Source organism: Citrus clementina, unplaced genomic scaffold (genome assembly GCF_000493195.1).
Source record: "Citrus clementina cultivar Clemenules unplaced genomic scaffold, Citrus_clementina_v1.0 scaffold_8, whole genome shotgun sequence".
In the NCBI taxonomy this organism is placed as follows: Eukaryota; Viridiplantae; Streptophyta; class Magnoliopsida; order Sapindales; family Rutaceae; genus Citrus; species Citrus x clementina.
In genome coordinates this window covers 19107082-19117691 of record NW_006262022.1, presented here as the reverse complement: position 1 = coordinate 19117691, position 10610 = coordinate 19107082, and the positions used below count along the sequence as shown (strand labels likewise).

Below are 10610 nucleotides of genomic sequence, written 5' to 3'. Positions count from 1 at the left end.
TCAAAACAGACACTCAGACCCCCATTTGTTAACAGTAAATTATAATTTTACCATTATACCCTTATAGCATATTAAAAAATAATTGTTCATTATCCAATTTATTCCTATATTATTAATAAAATTACGAATATAACTTCATTATCCAATTTTTCCATTTAATTTTTGTCAAATCTTATCTTCAAACTAAATAAATTTAATCCATTGCTCAAGAATAAAAATAAATTGATTACTAATATAATAAAAATAACATATATTTAATATAAAAATAACATATATTAAATTAAAATAAATTTAATTTATATATGGAGAATTGTTATTTTTAAGAAATTATCAATTTAATTTATATATAAGAAATTATAAGAAATAACATATGGAGAAATCAAATAAATGAAAAAATGGGGTAATGAAGTTATATTCGTAATTTTATTAATAATATGGAAATAAATTGGATAATGAACAATTATTTTTTAATATGCTATAAGGGTATAATGGTAAAATTATAATTTACTATTAACAAATGGGGGTCTGAGTGTCTTTTTTGAAATATTAAGAAATTTTATCTCTTATTCAAACGTTGGGGGTCTCTGTGTCCTTTTCCCTAAAATTTATTTTCTTCCAAAACTATCGACGACTGAGACTAACGTTAATAAGTGGCTAATTAAATCCACGTGGGCCGCAATCTTCCAGTCTAATAATGCAAATTGAAAGTCTCACAGAGAGGGACCCCAAGCAAGCAGCTAAATGATGACTTTGAAGATTGGATGATCAAAAGTAATGAGCAGGAAAATTTCTAGCAGAAAAGAGATCATTGATACTTTTCAAACATGCTAGGTATTCCAAATTAGATTGGACCGAACGTATAATATGGGACAACTAGAGGATGACAATATAAATATCAAGCAATATGATAACATATTCTCACAAACACACCTCCTTTTCTTATAATTAATTAATTTCTACCCGCAGCAATGAAATCAACCATGAGTGTTTTCGTTGCCCTTTTCTTTCTTGAGTTATTTACTTTAGCTAACATGGTCAATCTCAGCTTCTGCACCGGTTACTCTTACGTGGGTTGCATAGATAGTGAGAGAGAAGCGCTTCTAAAGTTGAAACAAGATCTCATAGATCCTTCCAACCGTCTTGCCTCTTGGGTTGGTGATGGAGATTGCTGTAAATGGGCTGGTGTTATTTGTAGCGACCTCACTTGCTACGTCCTTCAGCTCAGCCTCCGAAATCCTTTCGATTCTATCGGATATAGCACTGAAACTGATCTTATCAGTCTTACCAGATTTTTTTCTTCATATGAAGCCCACGACAGGTTAATGCTGGGTGGTAAGATAAATCCGTCTTTGGTTGATTTAAAGCATTTGATTCACTTGGACTTAAGCGGTAATAATTTTCAAGGAATTCAGATTCCCAAATGTCTTGGTTCTCTTAAGAACCTAAGATATCTCAATCTCACTGCTGCCAGATTTGCCGGAAAGATTCCTCACCAACTTGGAAATCTCTCTAATCTGCAATATCTTGACCTCAGTGATATTAAGCTGCACGTTGACAAATTTTCATGGCTGTCTGGTCTTTCTTTGCTGGAGCATCTCGATCTGAGTCGGATGAACCTTAGCAAAGCCTCTGATTTGTTACCTGTCGCAAACTCCCTCCCTTCTTTAAAAGTATTAAAGTTGTCCGAGTCCGAACTCCATCAATTTGCTCCATTGTCCTCTGTAAATTTTTCCTCCCTTATTGCTCTTGATCTTTCTGGAAACTATTTTGATAGCTCTTTATTTCAATTTGGCAGCTGCTTTTTTGGTCACCATCGTTTAGTCTTTCTCAAACTAAGCGCTAATGAATTTCATGGTCAAATCCCCCATTGGACTTGGAAACTTGACGTCTCTTAGATATCTCGATTTGTCTCACAACTATTTTAATTCTGCAATACCTGGCTGGTTGTCTAAGCTTAATGATCTCGAGTTCCTTTCTCTTAGAAGTTAGAAGTAATAGCTTGCAAGGTACGATTTCATCAATGGGTCTAGAAAACTTGACTTCTATCAAAACACTCGACCTTTCTTTCAATGAGGAACTTGGAGGGCAGATTCCGACATCATTTGTAAGACTTTGTAAGTTAACATCAATAGACATCTCATATGTCAAATTGGGTCAAGATTTATCACAAGTCTTACATATTTTCTCTTCATGTGATGCATATGCACTAGAGTCACTGGTTTGGGCGGTTGTCACATTTCTGGTCACTTGACAAATCAACTCGGGCAATTTAAATGTCTGCACACTCTTGAATTGAGAGATAACTCTCTTTCAGGTCCCCTTCCGCCTGCTCTAGGAGAACTTTCATCGATGACAAAATTAGATCTTTTCAGTAACACGCTGAAAGGTGCTATTCCAATGTCTTTGGGACAAAATTATCACACTTAAAACATCTGGATTTGTCCCACAACAGGTTGAATGGAACTATCTCTGAAATTCACTTCGTCAATCTAACAAAATTGACCTCATTTTCTATATCTGAAAACTCGCTAATCTTGCAAGTCAATCCGAACTGGGTTCCTCCTTTTCAACTCGATACATTGCATTTGAGGTCATGTCATTTAGGGCCTCATTTTCCATCGTGGCTTCATTCACAAAAGCATTTGTCTGTTTTGGACATATCCAACACAAGAATTTCTGATACTATTCCTCGTTGGTTTTGGAATTCTATTTCCCTGTATGAGTCTTTGAATCTCTCTAGCAACCAAATATATGGCGAGATTCCAAATTTTGACCACCCATTGCCTCTTGTACCTTCCCATGGTGTACTTGACCTTTCCAACAATGCTTGGTCAGGATCCATTTTCCATTTAATATGTAAGGGGGAGAACGAGTTGGCCAACATTGACGGATATCTCAAACTCTCGAAAAATTATTTTTCTGGAGATATACGTGATTGTTGGGTGAACTGGCCTAACTTGGTTGTGCTGAATTTAGGTAACAACTTTTTTTCTGGTAGCCTTCCTATCTCAATTGGAAATTTAAGTTGTCTTCAATTATTGAACCTTCGCAATAATAGAATAGTTGGAATAATTCCTGTGTCAATTCAAAATTGTTTAAATTTGAACGTACTGGACATGGGTGAAAATGAGTTTGTTGGCGACATTCCAGCATGGATGGGAGAAAGATTTTCAGGTTTATTGATTCTCAATCTTCGATCAAACAAGCTTCATGGGTCTATGCCAAATTCAACTTTGTCGTCTAAGTTCTCTCCAAATTTTAGACGTTGCACATAACAGTCTCTCAGGGATCATACCAAGATGCATCAATAACTTCACTGCTATGGCGGCAGCGAATTCATCTGATCAAGATAATGCCATATCATATATAAGGGGAGGCGCCTCAGATGTCTTTGAGGATGCATCAGTTGTGACGAAAGGGTTTATGGTTGAATATAACACCATTCTTAATTTGGTAAAAATCATAGACATTTCCAATAATAATTTCTCAGGAGTACCAAAGGAACTGACAAATCTTATGGGATTGCAGTCATTAAATTTTTCCCACAACTTTTTTACAGGAAAAATTCCAGAGAATATTGGAAATATGAGATCAATTGAATCCCTCGATTTCTCAATGAACCAACTTTCTGGTAAAGTTCCTCAAAGTATGTCAAGTTTATCATTTCTGAATCACTTGAATCTATCCTACAATAACTTGACTGGGAAAATTCCTTCAAGCACTCAATTGCAAAGCATGGATGCATCCAGTTTTGCTGGGAACAATCTCTGCGGAGCTCCACTTCCTAATTGTCCCGAGAAGAATGCTCTTGTACCTGAAGATCGAAATGAAAATGGAAATGAAGATGAAGATGAAGTTGACTGGTTGTTGTATGTAAGCATGGCACTTGGATTTGTGTTGGGTTTTTGGTGTTTCATGGGCCCTTTGTTGTCAATAGAAGATGGAGGTACAAATACTGTTACTTCTTGGATGGCTGCGTCGATAGATTTGGTTGCTCCGTAAGAAAATGTTACTAGAGTTTTTCATGTTTATCAGTGTTTGTTTTATGCTTTTTTCTATTAAATTGTTGTTTAATGTCCTCTAAACAAGAAATGAAGTATTACACAATAAAGCGGAAAGATTGGACCCTTTAAAATTAGACACATTTCATACTAAATCAGATAGCTATTGATCTAATAAATCGATCCATATTCATCCTGTATTGCTTATCACGAACAGTTTGAGATTGTTAACAAAACTATTATTTAGCAAGACTTCCTTTTATGTCAAAAAAAGAGAGGAAAGAAAAGCATGTTGAACAAGCATTATAATCTTCTATTGTGATTCGAGTTTTTGCTCCAAACACTGCAATCATTCCCTTCCTAAATGATACATGATTTTGAGTACAAACTACATAGTTAAAGCAAACAAAAAGCTTTTGGCTTGGGTGGTTTCCATAATCATGCAGAAATGCAGAAACATACATATGCATATAATTAAGAAAAGATTGTGGTGAAGGGCATCGAAGAGGAATCACAGTTGTGTCACAAAAATTTTGGATTTGGATTATTGCAACATACATGCATTACCATAATCTTGCAAACAATTTTGAGGATTGACATCCCATTACAAATGATTACTGATAATTCAAATTTATCAACTTTACTGTGCTAAAAGGCCCTAAAATGTGAAAGTATCACAATCTCAGATGGTTCTATATCATCCATCATAACAATTTTTTTGGGCAGTCATTATCTTATGTTAACAAAAAGATTGGATAAAAGTTGGGAGTTTGGACGACATGCCTGACAGTTCCCTATATGTCTCTGAAGTTCAACTTTAACCAGTCAACTTTGCCTATAGAGCCACTCGGGAAAATGAATCATTCCACTTTGATTTTTGGGGTGTTTTTTCCACTAGAAGCTTGATGGTAGCCTATAGAAATTAGTCTTTGGGAACACTTTCTGCTTCAAAATATTTCAGAATCAAAATGAAATACTCCAAGAGCTAATATGGATAATTTTAGTCACTTGAACCTTCCTCATTTTCTGGAAAAACTAATTGCAAGTCTTCGTTGTCTCTGTAAACTTGAACAAGAGCGGCAGCCTTATATACAAACATGCCAACCATGGCTGGAACAATCTGCAATAAACAGGAACCAATAGGAAAATTAATAAGCACAACTTATGTTAAATAGTTTGAGGGCTTCATGATCAATTTGAAAATTTATACAAACAGCTGCAGACAACAATAAAAGTTTTTTTAATTGCTACCTGGAAATCAAAGAAGTCATTGGCAAAATACCGATGAGACAGAGCCCACAAACCATATACTGTAGCCGGAATCACAAGCCTTGGAGACGAAAGAGCAAGGCTACTTCCCTTGATTGATCTCTCTAAGAAGTCCTTAAGGTCCTCACTTCTAATTCCAATTCTACAAAAGAAAAGGAAATGTTTTCTTATGCAAGGGGAAGACAGAGAATTACTTAACTACAGAGCAGCCATTAGAGGAAGAAAAAAAATTGCAGAAGCTTTAAACTGTACTTCTTGGACTTCTTTTGCATGAAAATCTGAGGAACCATTTCCTTGGACAGACGGTCTGCATGTTGGTATAAGAGCCGAAGGTACAAGCAACTGCACTGGAAAAGATGTTTGTTAAACTACCAGAATTAGGATCAGTAACAAGAACAGATGGTCTCCTGCTGTTACTAAACCTTTTTTCAGTTTTCTATCAAATAAAAGTGCTAAAAGCACTACTCTTTTTCACTTCCCTAAACTAGAAAATGAGCGATATGTTAAATTCTCTGAGATCTTTGGAGTACCAATTAGACCAAACAAAGATAATTCCTCCACAGAGAAAACATTCAAGGGAGTTCACTAAGTCAAGAATATTTGATAGAAGATATCAACCACATGGGCCATTTCTCCAGCTATTGATTTTTTAGGCCAAAAATTCCTGTGGATGACTAACAGTAATTTTTTATGGAAACTTTGCATCTCACATTATCATGGTTTCCTTGCATTATAATATCGTTATACACTTATTTTTACATTATTGGCAGGTAAAAATTTGGATAAAAAAGTTTCCTATCAAAGTAACTGAAACAGCAGAATCTACCATTCTTTTTGACAACTGATCGCAGTGCCTAGTATTGTTATTATTCATAAACCTTCCTTTTGAGTCGTAGCACTGAGATTAGAGTTTGAAAACTGGCTCATCAAGGTTTTAATTTAACAAATATTAACCTTAGTGAAAATAGATCAACTTATCCAGTGATTTGGAATGCTAAAGACCCTAGTAAAGTTCCACTTTTTGTTTGGTCCTTGGCTCTAGGTAAACTATGCTATTCAGAGATGGAATCATAATGTGTGCTTGTCCTTCTTGGTGTGTCATATGCAAGAGAAATAGCAAAGTGCAGATCATTTGTTTTTGCATTGTCACAATGCCGTTCATTGCTTCAGGCAGCTAGAATTTCTTGAGTGATTCCAGCTTCTAGCATTTCTCAGCTTTCAGAGATTATTGATGCTTTTGGGAAAGGTAAAAAAACTAGAGTGTTATGGAAATGTTCAGTTCTGGCCACTTTTTGGGTGATTTGGCTTTAAAGAAATTAAAGATTGTTTTTAAGATTCTGAGGAAGACATCATCTTTTTGTGGTAGAGAGTGGGATTACTGGCTTTTCTTTGGGCATCATTACAAAGGAATTTCAAGATTCTTCTTTATTCTTCATTCATCTAAATTGTAAGGGGTGTTGGCTTAATTCTGTGCTTTTGAGCTTGTTTTTGTTGTGAGATCATTTAGTCATATAGATCCTATACTTTTTTTGTCATCTGATCAGCATTGAACTGCATAGACTTTTTTTGATCTTTTGGGGTTCTTTATTTGTGGACTCGTTCACTTTCTGTACACTTTTTTCTTCTTAATACAAGTTTCTATGTTTTCTATCAAAAAACACTATATATAAATAAATGAAATATAAAATGATCAGCTTACCTGAAAAAAACCCCAACCATATAGCTAAAAGCCGCCTGGAAAATTAATAAGGTCATTTCTATATAAGCCCAAAATTTACAATATTTCACGAATATCTTACTTTACTTTAAAGAAAGTATATGAATGCATACAATAAAGTAGAATAGCGAGTGGGGGGGGAAAAAACAAATTGCCTACTCTGTCGCAATTTGTACAGTCCAATACTGAAAATAGATGAAAATATAATAAAAAAGTAGTTTAGAGCCGTTGTCACCAGATCCTCATTTTTATTTCCAATCATATCTTTCAGCAAAATAACAGAGTGCAAAATTCCAGACTTCTATTAAAGAAGCTAGAGAAGGGTCTGCTTCTATTAAAGAAGCTAGAGAAGGGTCTGATATTAAAAATTTTTTAAACTTTAAATATTGTGCTTTAATTTCCTGTGAAGATATTACCTGGACTGAGAGCATTATCAAACAATACCCACTACATGCAGTTCCGATGCCAACTGACAAAAGCATCAGTTCCCTCTTGAGCTGCAAGATCAAAGTACAAAAATCAGCGTCTTCAACAGCTTTTGTAGTACTATGGGGCAAAAGCAAGCCCTTAGGTACTAACATTGTTAATTTATCACACAACCTAAAAGTTTAAGCAGAGAGAAAAGCGCCCGAGACTACAGAGTCTAAGATGTACCTTGTATGCAAGGCATGTAAATCAAACATAACAACAATCATGCTATAACAAGAAGCACAAATACAATTTTCTAATAATCCAGGTAACACATCAGAAAATCCAAATACAAGACAACTTGATCAAACCAGCTCCTTTTCCCTATTATCTTATCACTCCACTAAAAGTTAAGCAGATAGGTAGGACTCCAACAATAGTTTTCAAATCTAACCAATACAAATAGAAAAATAAAAGCATACAGGTACCATACCTAATCTATGAAACCTTAGTTCTATTAACATTCACCAACTTTAACATAAAACTGAATCTATTAGGTCCTATGCAGTTTCCTGGGAATCAAATTGGAGAAATATGGTTTCAAAACAGAAGGTCAAGTAACCAAATTCACAGCTTCATTTGCAAACAGACATCTCTCAAAGTGCCATTTGCTAACAGAAAAATATATAAACAACCTTTAATCAAAACAGAGTCACATAGTGAACATTAGCTCATTCAGCTCACAAGATTAAAGCTACAGATACAAGTATAAAGAAATCATACCCCTAGAACCAAAAGGAGAAAAACCAGTCCACCCTTGGACATACTTATACAATATGTTCATTTATTAATCAACTCTTTCTAAGTTAGTTAGATGACAACAAACAATTTAAATTTCAAATGTCAGAGAATCTAACTTTTTAAAAGAAATAGTGGAGTTAGAACTGAACAGAAAGGTCCCAATTTCAGGCATTGACATCACATCAACAACCAACTAATCATGAGAAATCTAATTTCAAGAGAAGTATCATACAGCTTCATATTTAAGAAAGTTCAGTTTCCTCCTTCTTTCACTGTCATCCTGCAAAGCCTGTATTTACATGCATTGGTCAGCTGTTAGAAATTGCAGATATAAACTTAAAACAAATTCCCCTGCTTTGCTGAAATGGGGAGAAAATAAGGGAAGGAGGATGGAGAGATGGGAGAGAGTGTTTTCAAGCAAGCTCATTATAATTTAATGATAGCCAACAAAATGCATACCTTAGCAGAAGGTTTCTTATTGATTGGTGCAGAGTTGTCGCCTAATAGCCACTCACGGGTTTTTGAGAGTTTCAAAAATCCATCATTGTTGTCACTTTCTATGACCTACAATATACATACCATCAATGAAAGCGCAAGCACAATAAATCACCTAAGCCACCAGAATAAAAACGAACAGAGTGACACAGAACGAACAGAATGTTATACAGTTATATTTAGCAATTAAATTAAGGAACTTTAAAGCAGAGAGTAGCGGAAACCAGCATGGAGATATGTATGCACTTTGAATTCATAAATGCGTCAAGAATGGAGTTGATGCCACAGTATAATGCTAAAGAGGTGACATAGGACAGATCAGAATAAAGCATCTGCATTGTTAACTGCTTCAAATTTCAATGGAACCTTTTCACAATGCTGGGAACGAATGAGTCCTCCTATAAACAGCAGTGCTACCCCAGTCTAAGCCTCAATTGTAATGAGGAGCTGCACCACAGGCAGTAATTTATGTCTTATAAAAGCCTAGGAAGGAGAGTACACAAGCGACTGCTAATTCTAACAGAATACAGACTTGGCTAAGTTTTGAAATCCTTCAAGATATTGAATGAATCAATTTGCTCTTTTTGCACTTGGCATAATTATATCATTCAGTAACTTCTTATTTGATAATTCACAAAACTAAATAAATAAGCAATTTTGGAAGATTTCTCGTTGAAACAGCTAAACTGCTCCATTATTAGTAGTAGAATCAGTTCCACTGTCCATATTCCAAAGTCAAAACTTAAGAGACTCCAAGAATCACGAACAGTACTGACAAAGATGCTCCATAAACCAGAAATGTTTGAAATTATCATACTTCTACACCACCACAGGGGACACGAAGAGAGATTAGAACTGGAAATTGAATATCCAAAAAAAAAAGAATACGATACATTCTTATGAATCAAAATCAAGAAAGCTACCTGGTGAGCTTGTTCAGAATTGTCAGCAAATTTGCCAGCATCAGCATCAGCATCAGCATCAGAGTCAGCAAATTTCGAAGCCCCCTTCAGCCAAAACATATCAGAAGCTTTGGAAATAAAATCTCCATTCAATTCTCTATCTTTAAAGAACATTTGCAGAATATCCTCTTCAGCAACTTCACTCACTAAGAAGTCAAATAAGGAGAAAATAAAAACACAAAAACTGAAATGGGAATTCAGTGGCAAGCAGAGGAAGCGTCACAAAAAAAAAAAGGCAAAGGATGGTGGCTGACCTGGACGAGTGCTTGTTCTTAAGAGAGAAGATGGTGATGTTTTCTTGGAAAGCGGCTTCTGGGTTTGAGGAAGTGGAGAGAATATTGGGAAATAAGAGCGAGTGTAGTTTGATAAGAAGCTAATTCTTGAAAGAGCTTCCATTTTTTATTGGGCTTTTTTGGCTTCTTGCTTGGCTAATTGTTTGTTTGAAGATGAAGGATATTTGTGCTCTGTGAGACAGAGACCGCGTCACTGCACTCTTGTTTGATGCTGAATGATTAGGAGCAAAAGAGGTGTTATCTCATTCTCTTGTACAGCACCAGCACCAGAAGCTCGCTATTTTTTATTCATAATAATAAATTATTGGGGATAATTTCAAGGGAATCCTTGAGGTTCGCTTAATACCAACAATACCATTTATGTTACTCATTCAACATTTGAACTCATAAACACCCCAAATTAATAAATCACCTTATGCTGGCTAATAATTTTATGATTGTTATAACTTTTGACAATTTATTTCGGCTTGCATCATGGTGTAATATTTCAGCAAAAGTGAGAAAAATGTGAATAACCTTCTTTCGTAATTTTATTTTATTTATTGATCTTTAGTATTAGTTTTTGATATATGTCATTCATCCATTAGAATGTAAAATCTTATTTCACATTTCTACCATCTAATGGATGGATGCCACCATATTACTTAGGATGAAATCTTTAGAG

The 10610-nt window shown here is 35.0% G+C and overlaps 1 protein-coding gene across 1 annotated transcript; it reads right to left on the bottom strand.

Annotated features, from left to right (window-relative positions):
- Nucleotides 1-4624: 4624 nt before the first annotated feature.
- LOC18033813 lies at nucleotides 4625-10187 on the bottom strand. Its single transcript, XM_006424113.2, has 9 exons — nucleotides 9908-10187; nucleotides 9615-9799; nucleotides 8656-8760; nucleotides 8429-8485; nucleotides 7404-7484; nucleotides 6970-7004; nucleotides 5523-5612; nucleotides 5253-5412; nucleotides 4625-5121 (listed from the first exon to the last, which is right to left on the bottom strand). The coding sequence occupies exons 1-9, from the start codon at nucleotides 10047-10049 to the stop codon at nucleotides 5002-5004; spliced, it is 975 nt and encodes a 324-aa protein (XP_006424176.1). The 5' UTR covers nucleotides 10050-10187; the 3' UTR covers nucleotides 4625-5001.
- Nucleotides 10188-10610: the final 423 nt, after the last annotated feature.

Excerpts from the sequence above, each read along its gene's own strand:
- LOC18033813 (XM_006424113.2), bottom strand. The coding sequence starts at position 10,049 with ATGGAAGCTCTTTCAAGAATTAGCTTCTTATCAAACTACACTCGCTCT. Across the intron at positions 7,485-8,428 it reads ACTTTCTTAAATATGAAGCT|CTCAAGAGGGAACTGATGCT; the intron begins GTATGATACTTC and ends TTGATCTTGCAG. Across the intron at positions 5,613-6,969 it reads ATGGTTGGGGTTTTTTTCAG|TTGCTTGTACCTTCGGCTCT; the intron begins GTAAGCTGATCA and ends TTTCCAGTGCAG.